The sequence below is a fragment of the Marmota marmota genome, unplaced genomic scaffold, assembly GCF_001458135.2.
Source record: "Marmota marmota marmota unplaced genomic scaffold, marMar, whole genome shotgun sequence".
Classification (NCBI taxonomy): domain Eukaryota; kingdom Metazoa; phylum Chordata; class Mammalia; order Rodentia; family Sciuridae; genus Marmota; species Marmota marmota.
The window spans coordinates 7,036,258-7,052,864 of record NW_026000076.1 but is presented as its reverse complement, the minus strand read 5'-3'; the positions used below and the strand labels follow the sequence as shown (position 1 = coordinate 7,052,864).

At 34.0% G+C, this 16,607-nt stretch overlaps 1 protein-coding gene across 2 annotated transcripts in view; it reads left to right on the top strand.

Annotated features, from left to right (window-relative positions):
- Positions 1–16,607, top strand: part of Btbd8 (BTB domain containing 8) — an 82,346-nt gene that overhangs the window by 51,411 nt on the left and 14,328 nt on the right. For both annotated transcript variants that reach the window (XM_015500845.2, XM_048814461.1), the window contains 4 exons: positions 961–1,063; positions 14,342–14,524; positions 15,177–15,314; positions 16,319–16,448. In XM_015500845.2, the coding sequence (XP_015356331.2) occupies positions 961–1,063; positions 14,342–14,524; positions 15,177–15,314; positions 16,319–16,448 (554 nt within the window). The remainder of the gene's footprint in view (positions 1–960; positions 1,064–14,341; positions 14,525–15,176; positions 15,315–16,318; positions 16,449–16,607) is intronic.

The window sequence follows — 16,607 nt, the reverse complement described above, 5'->3', positions numbered from 1 at the left end:
GCACAATTCACAATAGCTAGACTCTGGAATCAACCTAGATGCCCTTCAATAGATGAATGGATAAAAAAAATGTGGCATTTATACACAATGGAGTATTACGCAGCACTAAAAAACGACAAAATCATGGAATTTGCAGGGAAATGGATGGCATTAGAACAGATTATGCTAAGTGAAGCTAGCCAATCCTTAAAAAACAAATGCCAAATGTCTTCTTTGATATAAGGAGAGCAACTAAGAACAGAGCAGGGAGGAAGAGCATGAGGAAAAGACTAACATTAAACAGAGACGAGTGGTGGGAGGGAAAGGGAGAGAGAAGGGAAACTGTATGGAAATGGAAGGAGACCCTCATTGTTATACAAAATTACATATAAGAGATGGTGAGGGGAAAGGGGAAAAAAAAACAAGGGAGAGAATTGAATAACAGCAGATGGGGTAGAGAGGGAAGATGAGAGGGAAGGGGAGGGGGGATAGTAGGGGATAGGAAAGGTAGCAGAATACAACAGTCACTAATATGGCATTATGTAAAAATGTGGATGTGTAACCGATGTGATTCTGCAACTTGTATTTGGGGTAAAAATGGGAGTTCATAACCCACTTGAATCAAATGTATGAAAGATGATATGTCATGAGCTATGTAATGTTTTGAACAACCAATTAAAAAAAGTAATTTAGTCCTTGTTGCACCAATTGAGTAAAAGTATTGATTTAGGTATTACTCAAGATGCTTGGGATCAGTTTATTAGCTTAATGAACCATGGTTATGTTAAAATCTGTGCACATAACCCAACATGGCTTAAATTTTTTATAGAAAAAGTAGTAAAATCCCTTTTAGAACTTATAAAATTAATATGAATTGGTCAAAATACATATGTACAATTTATATAATAGAAAACAAAAATATTACTACTATAAGTAAAAATGTTTTCATTTCTCTAACTTGGTATTCTTTGATTCTAACAGGTGGATCGTAAAGCATTTTGCCAGGTTTTGGTCTGAGAGAAGCTTTGCAAATGTACCTCCTGAGATTCAGAAAAAATGCCTTAATATGTTGATTCAGTCCTTAGTGAGTATAAGCTGACTACTCTTCTTTGTGCCATCAACAAAGTTTATTCAAGTATGTACTTTCGATTATTTAAGTATAAATGGAGAATGTTATAAAAAGCAAGTGAGAAAACCAATTCTAGATAATGTGGAACCATTTCACTATGTCTAGCCTTAAGTTTCTAATCCTCTGAAACCACTTTCATTACTCAATTATTCACTAGTCAGGTTTAGTCAGAGAGGCAGAACCTCTAAGATGATTATATTAGTTCATGAACAGAGGGCTCCCAGAGATGGAGGTTGTGCATTGGCTTAGCAATATGGATCAAGCAGTCTGTACTCACTAAGGAAGATCTGGATATAATACTGAAACTTCTCAATGGTACTATTCCTCAAGGGTTCAGCCATCTACTTGCTGATAAGTTTATTATATTGGCCTACTTCCATCATGGAAAAGGCAGTACTTTGTTCTTATTAATTTATATCTCTGGATATAAATTTTCTTCCCTAGCTCACAATGTTTCTGCTAAAACTACTATTCATGAATTTACAGAATACATTACCCATAACCTTGATATTCCACAAAACATCCCAATGACTAATCACTTATGACACGATGACAATCACAATGACAATGACACATCACTTTATAGAAAATGAAATACAACAATGGGCCCAAAGTCATGGAATTCACTGGACTCATGAGTTTCCCCATCAGGCTGAAGTAGCTGACTTGATAGAATGAAGGAATGGTCTATTGAAGACACCAATATTGCCAGCTAATTTGCAATTCCTTGGTAGACTGGGGCAATGAACCCCAGGATACAGTATGTACTCTTAATCAGTTTTTAATTGAAGGTGTTATTTTGTCCCATATACAGGATTTATAAGTCCAGAAATTAAGATACAGAAATGGGAGTCATTCTATACAAAATTACCCCTGGTGATTCCTAAGCTATTATTTTTGCTTCCTTTCCTGGCAGCTTTGGGCTCTGCTGATCTAGAGGTCTTAGTTCCAAAGAGAATGCTTCCATCTGGGAACATAGTAATGACTCAAAAAATATAGAAATTTGAGATTATCTTCATCTGATCAGTTTGTAAATCCACATGCAAAGAATGGAAATTGCTGATAGATTCTATTAAAGAGAAATTGGGTTGCTACTGTACAGTATTGGTAAGGAAAAACAAATGTGGGATGCAGTACTCCCAGATTCTATGAGTAACATCAGTAGAAAGTTTCAGTAACCTAATTTAGTGCTGATAATGACCCAGATTGTTTAGGAATGAAAGTTTAGGCCACTATCAAATAAAGAACTATAAACAGCAGAGGAACTTGGTGAGGGCAAAGGAAATATGGAATGGATAGTAGAATAGTTGTAAAAAACAGCTATGACCATGTAACAGTTATAGAAATGAGTATAACAGAGTTATGATATAAACATATAATATTTTGTTTATATCATAACTACATATGTCTACATATTAACCCCTAAATATTTTGGGGTTTTTCCCACTGTGTCATTCCCCTACTATCTAATATAAGACATTGATCTAAGATAGTTAACAACTTTATATCTTCATACTTAAGTTAAAAGATATGAGGGAGAACTGATAAATCAGTTTGAAGAACGATTATCACTGAAGGGGAAAAAAGAATTTTGTATCTTATTTTTTAAAAAAGCATTAATACGTTTGTTGTATTGGGGTTAGCTGTGTAATTTTAGGCAGAAACTTGACTATTATTGTCTTCATTTGGGAACTAAGATTTGTTTATAGACATATGTATGTGTGCCAAATTGACAAGGAGTTGACTATATGAGCTTTGTAACATGTTAGCCTGGCTAGGGTAGACCTTACTTTCCAGAATTTCCTTTTTTGTATACTTCAAGTTAGAATGGCCACAAAAGAAAATTTGGCATGAGATTTTTAGGGTAGAAGTGGTTAGGTCAGTTGTAAGAAAATAAATCAAACTTATTAACAAGGATATTCAGCTAAAATCTCTCCTAGTCTAGTCTCAGACTGTCCCCAGTCTCATCTCTCATGTTGTTTCTTTACTGACTCATCTAGTTGGCATGGCCTACTAACTGTTCCACTTTACTCTCTACACTCTTTCAGCTTTTCTTACCCTGAGCCTTGTATGTAATTAGCTCCATAGTGAAAGGCATCAGTGTCTCCTATAGGATGCCCATTTCACCCAGGTTGGAGGCAATATGACTAACACAAGTCCACCCTTGTGGATTCCAGTTGGTGCTTTTGGTGTTGGTTTGTCCTTGCTCTTCCTTACTTTACATCCATCTGGCCTTCTCAACTCCTGTCCTGTGAACTTCAAACTACACCATCAGATTCAAAGGCTCTTTAATCATCTCCCACAATTGTATAATGTCAAATCCCTGTAACAAATTTGTACATAGACAAATACACACTTCCTAATGGTCCTATTTCTCTGATTGAACTCTGAATAACATCATCATACTGGGTTACATAAAAGGTACATCTAAATCTAACTAGGAAAACAAAATTGTAGACTATTAGCTCACAGGATGCCACTACAAAATCTAAATCTATGTTTATGCTAATGAAGGACTTTGTAGTTTTTTTGCTTACAATTTTGCCTTAGTTTCCTTAGTCATTGAACAGTTAATTCCTGTTCATGAAGGAAAACAGTTGTCCCAGCTATACTTCAGTGCAACAGAAATAGAAGTATTATTTACTAAATGTAGTAGCACTCATATTTGGCAGATTTTTTAAACATTTAAACAGTTCAAAAATACTTCTTATTTCTGTGATATTTAGTGTAAGATAAGTACTACTATCTCCATTTCACACATTAAGAAAAGAAACTGGGAGGTCAGTGCTTTGTTGAAGTTTACAGTATCAGTAAATGACAAAGTTCAGGATTAAAACCAATTGCCACCATTCTAAATATATAAGTGCTCAACGTGGGCAATGTTTTGGGGTTTTTGTTTTGTTTTGTTTTGTTTTTTGGTGGGGAGAGGGCTTGACATCAAGAAACTAACAAATTGATGGAAGAATGGACACGTAAGCTATGAAATACAAGTTAGACAATGATGAGTATTAGCATTAAGTTCCATATCAGTTTTATTTACCACTAAAGCTCCAGCTATAGAACAGCGCCTAACATATTAGGCACTTAGTACATATTGTCAAATAAATGAATAGGTATAATTTATAATTCAGGTATATACAGATTAAATAATCAGTTACCCTCAAGCTCTTAAATTTTATTAATTCCACTTACACGATATGATTTCATTTTCTATAGTCAGAGTCAAAAGGCATCACCTTTCTCAGACTAATTTTTTTCTTAATTTTTTTTCCATGAATAATCTATCAGAGAAAAGCTTTCAAGTTTACCACAAATCAATGCCATTATATAATTTTTTGAAACAAAGGGATAAAAAAATAATCAGTCTGACTGTAATTTCAAAATAAATAGGGTAGGGCATTCCTGACAGAATAAAAATGTGACCAGGGGCATGGAGACTAGGCAGTGTGAATGTGCTGTATCTGAAATGAGAGATGAGACTGGGGACAGTCTGAGACTAGACTAGGAGAGATTTTAGCTGAATATCCTTGTTAATAAGTTTGATTTATTTTCTTACAAGTGGTATATGAGTTTAATTTTAGAATAAGCCCTTCAAATAGTGCTTCTCCCTCTGCAATGCTATTTTACTTTGATGTTATAGGTCTAATTAGATCCTTATAAGCTTTGTGAATTCTTGACTTTTACTTTCAAGATAGATGAAAAGATTAACATCAGAATGGCCAAACACCCAATTTGATTAATAGACTTTTAGACAGCATGGTGATTATTACAAAATTTTGTCTTGTTTTTGTGGATTGGACAAATTTTTAGAAATTCAATTTATTAATTATATTTTGTTATAGAAATGAAATGTATTTAGCTTTATTGATATAAAATAGAGTACTTTTCAAATTGAAATTTGAAATATTATCCAGAAAAATGGAAACAAAGAATAGGCAGTCTCCTTGTCTTCTTTTTCTTTTTTTTAAACCTCAACCCCAACTTGGCCTTTTGGAAAATCTTCTAATGTGTATGTATCATATTTATAATTTTATTTTTAAAATAAGAATTCCGAATTGTTACATTTTTATGCATTCAATATCAACTAAAAATGAATTGCATTTTCAGATATTTCTTTTTTGTGTATTTGCATATGTTCCAAAGCATTGCTTATGACCAATGTTTATTAATATGACTTTTATCTGAAGAAAATAATTTGTTTATCTTACATACAAATTATAGCTGTGTCTTCTACCTCATTAATATTATTTTATATTTATTTGCTTACCATTTGTCCTGAACCTTGTTTATTTTATTTTGGAAAGAATACTTAACATGAGGTCTACCCTCTTAACATATTTTTCCCCTTGGCACTAGGGATTGAACCCAGGATCTTGCACATGCTAAGTATGTACTCTCCCACTGGGCTATACCCCTACATCCTTTAATCAATTTTAAAGTGTTCAATACAGTATTGTTAACTACAAACACAAGGCTGTACAGCAGATCTCTAGAACTTACTCACTTTACAGTACTGTAACTTTGTGGCCCCATTGATAGCAACTCCCATTTCCTTCTAGCCTCTGGCAACCACCATTGTATTCACTAATCCTATGAGTTTGACTCTATTAGATATCTTCTATAAATGGAATTAACAGTATTTGTCTTTCTGTGATTAACTTATTTCACTCAGCGTAATGTCCTCAAAGTTTGTCCATGTTGTTGCATATTGCAGGTTTCTTCTTTTTTTTCTTTTTCAGAGAGAGAGAGAACTTTTTAAAATTTTTTTTTTTTTTTTTAATTTTCGGTGGACACAACATCTTTGTTTGTATGTGGTGCTGAGGATCGAACCCGGGCCGCACGCATGCCAGGCGAGCGCGCCACCGCTTGAGCCACATCCCCAGCCCCAGGTTTCTTCTTTTTAAGACTGAATAATATACCACTAGATGTATATGCCACATTTTCTTTATCTCTTTATTGTTGTTGGATATTTAGGTTGCTTCCATATGTTGGTTATTGTAAATACCGCTGCAGTGAACATGGGAATGCAGGTATTTTTTCAAGATCTTGATTTCAATTCTTATGAATAAATAACACAGTAGGATTATGGGGTCCTATAATGTCGCAACCCCTTGCCCGCAAGGAAGATGCAACACTCGGGAATCTTCTTTCAGTAGTTTATTTCAGGCCCCCTGATAGTTCTTCATCTCTCCTCCGGATGCCCCTCCCAGCCTTAATAAAGCATCTCAAGCCCCAATGCAAAGCAGCCACGTGGAGCTTTCTCATAGGGTGATGAAAAGTCATGCGCCAACTCTCCCAAATAAGGAGTTGTTTGTCACAGACCACAGCGGAGCCAGCGCCATCTTGTAATGGCGACCATAATTTGCATAAACGGCAGAAGCGGCTCACCACACTATAATAGTTCTACTTTTGATTTTTTGAAGAATCTCCATGCTGTTTTTCATAATGGCTACATGTTTTGCATCTCCCACATCCTTACCAACTCTTTTGCTTATTATTTAATAACTATCTTAACAGGTGTGTTGTGATGTCCCATTGTAGTTTTAATTCACATTTTGCTGATGATTAGTGACATTGAGTATCTTCCCCTATGCCTGTTGTCATTGTATATCTTCTTTTGAGAAATGTCTATTCAAGCCTTCAACTTGTTAATTAATTGGGTTATTAGGTGTTTTGTTTGTTTGTTTGTTTTTACTGTTAAGTTACAAGAGTTCCTTAAATATTTTGGAATTAACCCTTTATTAGATGTATGGTTTATATATTTTCCCACATTATATAGATTGTCTTTGTCTTTGTCAGTTGTTTCTTTTGCTATAAGAAGTTTGCCATATTCTCTCTTGTCTGTTTTTGCTTTTGTTGACTGTCCTTTGGTATCATATCCATGGAATCATGCAAAGTCATGAGGCTTTCCCCTTGTTTTCTTCTACGAATTTTATAGCTTCAGGTTATAGGTTTAAGTTTTTAATCCATTTTGAGTTGATTTTTGTGTTTGGTGCAAGATGAGGGTCCAATTTCATTCTTTTGTTTATGTTTATCCAGTTTTCTAGCACTATTTATTGAAGAGACTTTCCTTTTCCTATTGGTTATTCTTGGTACCCTTGTGCTATAGTTTGGATCTTGAATGTCCGTCCCCCAAAAGCCCTTGTATGGAAGGCTTGGTTTCCAGCCCATGGTACTGTTGGGATGTGGTGGAACATCTAGGAGGAAGGGCCCAGTAGAAGAAAGTTAGGTCATCAGCAGTGTGCCCATAAAGGAGATATGGAGACCCTGCTTTCCTGTTTCTTTTTTTTTTTTTTCTTTTGCATCTCATCTACCATAGGCTTCCTCTATCATATGTTCCTGCCATGATGTACAGTGGCACTGCAGGCCACAACAAAGCAGGGCCAAGCAACTACTGAGACAGTAAATTAAAATAAACCTTTTTCTTCTTAAAGACTTAGCCTTTAACCCCTGAAACAATGGGACAAAATGAACCTTTTCCTTCTTAAAAGATTTATTTTGTCACCATGAGAGAAAGCACCTTGTCAAAAGTTAATTGACTCTGTGTGTGGATGTTTCTGGACTATACCGTTTTTTATATGTGTATCTTTATGTAAGTACCACACTGTTTTAATGGTTATAGCTTTGTAATATATTTTGAAATCAGAAATTGTGGTTCTTCCAGCTTTGTTCTTTTTTAAGATCAATTTGGCTATTCAGTATCCATTGTGGTTACATATGAATTTAACAATATTTTTTCTATTTATAAAACTGCCTTTTGGATGTTTTTTGGATGTTTTTTGTTTGTTTTTTGGTACCAGGGATTGAATTCAGGAGGACTTGACCACTGAGCCACATCCCTAGCCCTATTTTGTATTTTATTTAGAGACAGGGTGTCACTGAGTTGCTTAGCACCTTGCTTTTGCGCTGAGGCTGGCTTTGAACTCAGGATCCTCCTGTCTCAGCCTCCCAAGCCACTGGGATTACAGATATGCACCACTGCACCCAGCTCTTCTGATTATATTTATTTCCATCTTCTCTGTATTTTCTTAGGCTAGCTAAAGGTATGTTAATTTATCTTTTCAAAAAAACAACTTTTATTTTTTCCTAATTTTTTAAAATTTTGTTTGTTTCCTCTCTAATCTTTATTTCCTTTCTCCTACTAACTTTGGTCTTAATTTCTTCTTTTTATTAGTTCCTTGAGGTATAAAGTTGTTTATTTGAAATTCATCTTCTTTTGTAATATAGGCATTTATCAACAGAAATTTCCTGCTTATATTTCCCTTTACTACTACTACTTTTTCTTTTTATACTAGGATTGAAACCAGGGGTGCTTATCCTGGCCCTTTTTATTTTTTATTTTGAGACAGGATCTCATTAAATTGCTGAGGGCCTCTTGCTAAATTGTTGAGGCTGGCTTTGAACTTGCAATCCTATATCTTCAGCCTCCTGATTCACTGGGATTATAGGCACATGCCTCTGCACCCAGCTTGGCTTCTTTGCCCCATTGGTTATTTGAAAGTGTTCAGTATGATTCCTACATATTTGTATATTTTCCAGCTTTTTTTCTGCTCTTAATTTCTGCTTTCATTACATTATGTTCAGAAAAGATTCTCTGTATGGTTTCAATAGTTTTAGCTTTGTTAAGACTTCTTTTGGAGAGCTAGCAGGTGACATATTTTTGAGAGTGCTTTGTATATGCTTGAAAAGAATGGGTATTCTACTGCTCTTATTTGGAAAATTCTATATGTGTTAGGTTCATTTGTCTATGTTGTTCAAATCTGCCATTTCTTTGTTGATTTTCTAATTCTATTTACTGTTGAATACAGAATATTGAAGTCTCATTTTGTCTCTGTGTTGCTAGCTCTGTCTTCAGATCTACTAATTTTGCTTATGTGTTTTGATTCAAGATATTATATATAATATCTTCCTGATAGACCCTTTTTCTCATTCTATACTGTCTTTCTATTTCTCCTGTGCTGTTTTTGACTTACAGTCTTTTCTGCCTGATAAAATTATAGCTCCACTTTTCCTCTCTTTGTTATCACTGCTATAGAATATCTTTTTCTATCCCTTCACTTTCAGAGTATTCATGTCCTTAAATTTTAAGTGAGTCTCTTGCACACAGAATATAGATGTGGCTTCTTTTCAAAAGTTTTTTTAGTTGTAGATGAACACAATATACCTTTATTTTATTTGTTTATTTTTATGTGATGCTGAGGATTGAACCCAGTGCCTCACATGTGCTAGGCAAGTGCTCTGCCACTGAGCTACAATCCCATCCCATAGATGTGGCTTTTTTTTTTTTTTTTTTTACATTTAGCTTGATTGAGGAGTTTAATCCATTTGCAATTACATTTTAAAGTATTATCTTAAGGAAAAGATATACTATCACCATTTTGTTAATTGGTTTCCCCCATTGTATTATATTTGTTTTGTTCCACTTCTCTTGCTATCTTCCTTCATATTTTTGATATTTTTATACTTTGATTTCTTTCTTTCTTTATTTTGTGTAATTTCTGTATTATTTTATGTATGATTACCATGGGGCCTACATAAAATAACTTACATGTAAAACAGTCTAATTTCAATTATATACAAAACTCATTTATAGAATATAGGCAGAAAGGAAATACAAAGATCTCTTAATTTGAACATCAGATCTTCAACTTCATTTTTTAAAGAGAAATAGACATTAAAACTATCTATTCAGCATCAAGTCATTTTTGTACCTTTCAGAATAATAAAAACAGGGAAATTTGTGCTGTGTCAGTAAGAATATAGAGAATATTCTAATTTATTCATGACAGACATAAATTAACATATCTTTCACTGTATTTTTCAAACTTTTTTGACTGTGACCCTTTTTAAAAATTTTTTTTAGTTGTTGATGGACCTTTATTTTTATTTATTTATATGTGGTGCTGAGGATGCAACCCCGTGCCTCACACATGCTAGGCAAGCAAGCACTCTACCACAGAGCTACAACCCTAGCCTTTGACTGTGACTCTTTTTTGAATAATCCAAACTATGAAGTTTTTTATCCATTGTAACTCATATTTCCATTGTAACTCACAAGTAGAACTGAAACACAGTTTTACAAAAGAACTCTTAGGCTTGTTATGTAGGATATACTGGTATTTTCTATCTCTTTTTCTCCCTGCCTCTTTTTTCTTTCTTCTGTTTTCTCATGCTGATCATGAACTGCTAAATAGGTTGCTAGGGAAGATGCTACAATTTTGTAAGACAGTACACATAATGTTTATTCAATATAATGTTAGGTGTATTCAAAATATAGTGTTGAGTGTATATTGGCAGTGTTTCGGATACCCCTGCTGTCCTACATATTCTCTTGGCCCAATGTTTATATTCTAGCCACTGCTGCAACATCTAGCTGCACAAGGTGTAATCCCTCACATACTTTTTTCTTTCTTTCTGGACTCTTCACTTCTCAACATGGGATACCTGCACTTGAGCAATTAAATAATTTATTTTATGTTTTGGAGACGTGGGGATTGAACCCAGGACTTGCTGCATACTAGGTACATAATCTACGGATGAATTATATCCCCAGTTCAGCAATTCTGAACCTGTATGATCCTGGCAACAAAAAAAGTTGACACCCCAGGTGGCAAGCCTTGATCACTGGAGATGGGAGCCAGTGCTTAAATGTTTCCCTTTTCTGTCTCTTGAGTGGTTAATTCAAAATACATCCTTCATGGAGCTTAACAAGATTGAGCCCCAGGCACCTACAATGTTGAATGCTCTATCGATGCCTTTCAAACTTTAATGTATACACAAAACACTGAGGAATTCCATTTAATGTAGATTTTAATTCAGTAAATCAAGGGAGGAACCAGAGACTCTTCTTTTCTAACAAGCTCTGGTTGATGCTGATACTGGGGAAACACATTTCGAGTAGCAAGGAACTAGAAAATGCAACCTTGGATTGGCTTTCTGTTCATCCTTTTCTCTCTCCCAGTGCATCATATCCCCCTTGAGATCAATCACTTCCCCAAACAAGCTATCTATATACAAGCCTTTTTCTCAGTCTCAGTTTTTAAGTGGAATCCAGGCTAAGATTAGTAGTATTGACCCAGCTATTCTACTTCTAGGAATATAGCCTAGAGATATAAAATAATGTCACATACAAGGTAATTCATTATAACATAATAACATAGTAAAAGCATAGTAAATAATGCATAGTAAAATAATGTAATGTAATGTAAGGATTGAACCCAGTGCCTCAAGCACACTAGGCAAGTACTCTGCCACTGAGCTACAGTCCCAGCCCCAAATATGTTTTTTTAAATTACAAATTTAGAAAGGCATAGTAAATAATGTAATGTCTATAAGTAGATGACTAGTTAAATTACTTATGATATCTTTATATTATAGGTTATTACATAGTTATTAAAACCATAAAGGGCTGTATACATCAATAAGAAAAAATTAAAGATGTATACTAAATGTAAAAGGCAACATACAGATTACACAATAATACCTCCACTTGAATAAAATAAGGAGAAAATTATACACATTGTATATGCATAAAACCACTTGGAAAGATAAAGAAAAAATTATATTGGTTTGGAAATGGGTGGTTTGGGGATAGGAAGGAGCAGAAGACTTTTCCTAGTAATGATCTTTATACATTTTCAAATATTGAACCATATGATTGTTAACTATTGAACTAAAATTTTATATTTGGTCTAGAAGGATTACTTTTTTCTCCTTTGAACCTCAGGGTACTCTTACATTTAATGTTCATCACATACTCAGATCAGTATAGAAAAAGATCATATATTATCTATGTATATAACTGTGTCCATATTTTAGTTTTCTAATAGATTCCAAGCTAAATTATAAAACATACTGTACTTTTAAAATGTATTACTGTCAGAGCACATAACACTATGTATATAGTAAGCATTTTGTAGATACCTGCCAAATTTATTTGCATACCCCAAATTTGGTTCTACTACCAGAGGAATGCCTACAACAGAGCAAATTCTGCTTATTGCCTAAAACTCTTCTTAACTGCATGGTAACTCCGGAAGTCACCAGAGGAGGAAAGATAATGGTACTAAAAAGAAAAAAAAACTTGAATTATAGCAAAATAGGATTTTTTTACTTTAATAAAGCTGTGGAAGTATATATAATGCATTTTAATGAATTCTTGAAAAATGGGTAAAATTTTAGAGTTTTAAGTCCAAGAATTAAACATAAATTATCTTAGAAATTCACTTACAGATATTTCTCGGTTATCTGATGATGTTAAGAGATCAATGAATATTTGAGTGTCTTTTATGACCCAATTTTGCACTAGGCCCTGAGGATACAGTAGTGAGCAAAAGCAGACATGGTCTCATACACATTGAACATACAGCATCGTGAATGAGACAGACATTAATATAGCATTTATGCTCATCTTTGAATAACTACAAATGAATTAAGTTCTTTAAAGAAAAGGGACAGGTTCTTAGTATGCATCTGGTATAGGTGTAGGGTATAGATTTAGCTCTTTAGTTGAGATCTAAACAATACAGAGGGTGTGCAGAGCTCTATCATATAGTTCATGTTAAGATTTCATTTTCTTATTTCCAGGTGTATTAGCTGCCCATTGCTGTGCAACAAACCCACTCCACAGCTTAAAACTACAATTTATTATTTCTCACTAGTCAGTGGGTTGACTTATTCTTCTTCTGACCTTGCCTGAGCTCACTCTTTATTTTTCAATTTTTATTTATTTATTTATTTTTACCTTTATTTTATTTGTTTATTTGTATGTGGTGTCGGGGATCGAACCCAGTGCCTTATGCATTCTAGGAAAGCGGTCTACCACTGAGCTATAACCCCAGCCCCTATTTTTCAATTTTTAAAAATTTTTTTTAGTTGTCAATGGATCTTTCTTTCTTTTTATCTTTATTTTGTTTATTCATTTTTATGTGGTGCCGAGGATTGAACCCAGTACCTTACATCTGAGAGCCACAACCCCAGCCCCTCTTTCTTTCTTTCTTTATGTGTGGTGCTGAGATTTGAACCCAGTGCCTCACACATGCTAGGTGAGCACTGTACCACTGAGCTACAACCCCAGTCCCCTGAGCTACAACCCCAGTCCCCCTGTAACTGCATTCAACCAGTGTCTAAGCAGGAGGCTTGGCCTCTCACTCCACATGGTCTTTCTTACCAAGCTTCTTCATGGCCTGGAGGTCCCAGAATTCCAAAAGGGTAAAGATAGAAGCTGTCGGTCTCTGGAACTTAAGTACCACCACTGTTGCTTAAAGGAAGTGAAAAGGCCAGTCCACATTCAAGACATGAAGAAATAGATCCTACCTCCCAGTGAATGAAACTGCAAAGAATTTGTTACTGTGTGTGTGTGTGTGTGTGTGTGTGTGTGTTAAGCTACTGTAATCTACCAGATGCCTATTTATTCAATAATTATTTACTAAGCATCAACCATGATTAAGATACTATAATTTGTCAGACACAGTGGTGCACACCTGTAATCTGGCTTAGTGGTTAAGCACCCACTACCAAAAACAAAAACAATAATTTGTTGTTTTTTCCTTTTCCTTAGAGAGCAATAGTGTTTATGAGTTGTAATTTCATTTTCCATAGAAATAAATATTTGTGAACATTTTTTTCCTCTGATACAAAAATGAATCATTATTAAATGAATAAAATATAAAAAGAAGAATCATACCTATGAGAGAAGAGTTTGGGCTGAGACTGTAGCTCAGTGGCATAGTGCTTGCCTAGCATTCGTGAGGCACTGGATTTAATCTTAGCACCACATAAAAATAAACAAGTAAAGGCATGCTGTCTGTCTACAACTATAAAAAAAATTTAAATTAAAAAACATATTTTATAGTCAGAAAAAAATTCAGGACATGTCAGTCCCTGAAGTTATGAATGATATATATAGGAACTATGAATGATTAATTTGGTGGTGATAATCTTAAGGAAGTGGATTTTTTCTTTGTAGTTATATTATAGTTGTGCTCTCAGGTTTATTTCAGCTACCTTATAAAGGTGGTTTTTTTCCCAATTCAAAGTTTTCCCTTTTGGATAATTCTGAATGAATGAATGAATATTATAAGTAAAACTAATGACAAAGTTTCTAGCTACCTGTAATTTTGTTTCTTGCAGGAAACATCACAAGAAAACTAAAGTATTTTATGTGTTTAGAAAGCTATTTTATGAGCAATAATACCACCTAACTTTTTTTTGCAATATTTTTTAAATTCTAAGAATGATAAGAATGCTGCTTTTCTTCTGATGGAAAGTGACAGGCTAATCATCAGTTTACCCAGAGTAAAATGGACAGAAGCAGCACTAACTATGGCATCTCAGCTCCAAGAAGAGTGTATTGCATTTATTGTAGAAAACTTCTCCAAGATCATTCAGAGTGAAAATTTCATTCTCCTCTTGCAGGTACTATGTCTACAATTGTATTCTGTATTCAGTTTTGTTCCATCTTTGTATTGTAATTTTAATTATGTAAGAGTTTTTATATGCAGGTTGCCTTTGATTAAATTAGTATGATTTAAATAAATTTCACAGCAGATGGCATGTTTGCATCAGATTTAGAGCAGTGATGGATAGGATTTTTGGCTCACAAGACAAAGAAGGCAGGAGGGACAGGTTTGAGTGCCCTGGCAAAGCACATTGTAACTCTGGCCAACTGTAACCCTCAATCAGCATAGTCACATTTTTTAAACCAAGTTGTAAAGATACTGTTTTGGTCTGTAATACAATTATGGTCCTTGCAAAAATTCCCTGACTTATTGGGGAGCTACTTTCTCTAAAATTAGTAATTGAATAGAGAACTTCTATTGCTTATTTCTAGGTTCTGCTATTATGGCTGTGTTGTCTCTTTAAAACTGTGTGTGTGTATGTGGTATGTGTGTGTGTGTGTGTGTGTGTGTGTGTTTACATTTTAACAAAAGAAAGGGAAAGAAAGAACATGATTTCTGATAGATTTCATATAGCTAGTAATTATGATTGTTTTGCTGTTATGACAGACTTTCACATTTCTTACACATTTTACATGATTTCTATTAAATATCAATTCTGTGTTTTGTAGTCACAAGCAATGAGCAGCACAGCTGATCTGTTGGACAAAATTTTAAAAGCAATTGAAGAAAATATTACCACTGAAAATAGTTGCTCTCTTCTTATGGCTGTGGACACATTACTAAACTCTGAAAATACAAAGGAAATGGTACTGAATGTAATAACATTCATTAAAATGATGTATTATTTGAAGTATTTTAAGATTTTAAATTGCATTTACATTTTAAATGTTGCATGGGCCATTGCAGCTAGGTAATAGACATCTGGGGGTTGATTATGGTCTCTACTTTTGTATATGTTTGGAATTTTTCATAATATAAAAGTTTTTAAATTCCATTTATATTCAAATGGACTTTTTATGAAAGTTTAGAGTTTGGCATTTTTTTAAATATTTTTTGTAGTTGTAGATGGATACAATACCTTTATTTTATTTATTTATCTTTATGTGGTGCTGAGGATTGAACGCAGGGCCTCACACATGCTAGGCAACTGCTCTACCACTGAGCCACAACTCCATCCCCTAGAATTTGGCATTTTGGCTCATTTATTCTAAACCTAGTTGTTGGTACTTAGAGTTACAGTGTGTCAAATATCGCCAATATATCTTCTGGTCATTATATTAAATTTTTGGATATAAAACATATGTTGTAGAATTATTGCCTTTTGTTGATATATATTTTTAATTCCTTTTTCTCTTAAAAAGTCATAAAATTAGATTGACCAGGAAAAGGCAAAATTTAAATATTATTTTAAATGCAGTTAATCAGTGGTAATTAGTAAGCTAGTTGTAAATTATTGGCATATATATTCTATAAGAATGATGAAAATTTCATCATATTTATTATAATTGCATAGAGTATTTGACCTTGTAATGTCATAGTTGATTTTAAAAGGCTGTAGAATATATTCATATAATGGACATTGGTGTTTTAAAATAATGTTTGGTTGAAAGGGTAAGATTTAGCTTCATGTTCACTTAAAATTCTGTTAATGAGTAAGCCCTTCATAAATAATATGTACCCTATGATCTTAAAAATCTAAGTGATGACATCATTGATCTAGCTTAGGAGTAAGTAGATTCGGAAAGGAATAATGACTGGTTGCTATGACAATGTGGCTCTCACCAGCTGCTGATTTGTTGCTTGAACACAGGGTTTTACGTGCAAGATCCAGGCTCTGCGTGATAAGCTGTGGATCTTCCTGGTTCAGTCTTTCTATGCTGTTCGTCACACAGAAAGCTGGAAGCTGATGAGCACAGATGATCAACAGAAAATCCAAGCAGGTATGTTAGCCTTGAAATTTTTTATTCTCATTTTATGATCTTTGTGACAGCAGATATTTTGAAGGTGAACATTCTGATAAGTAGAAAGGTTAACATTTGTATGCTTCTGTTCAATAATACTGTGCTAACCAAAACTAGTGATAGTATGTTAGGCAGTTT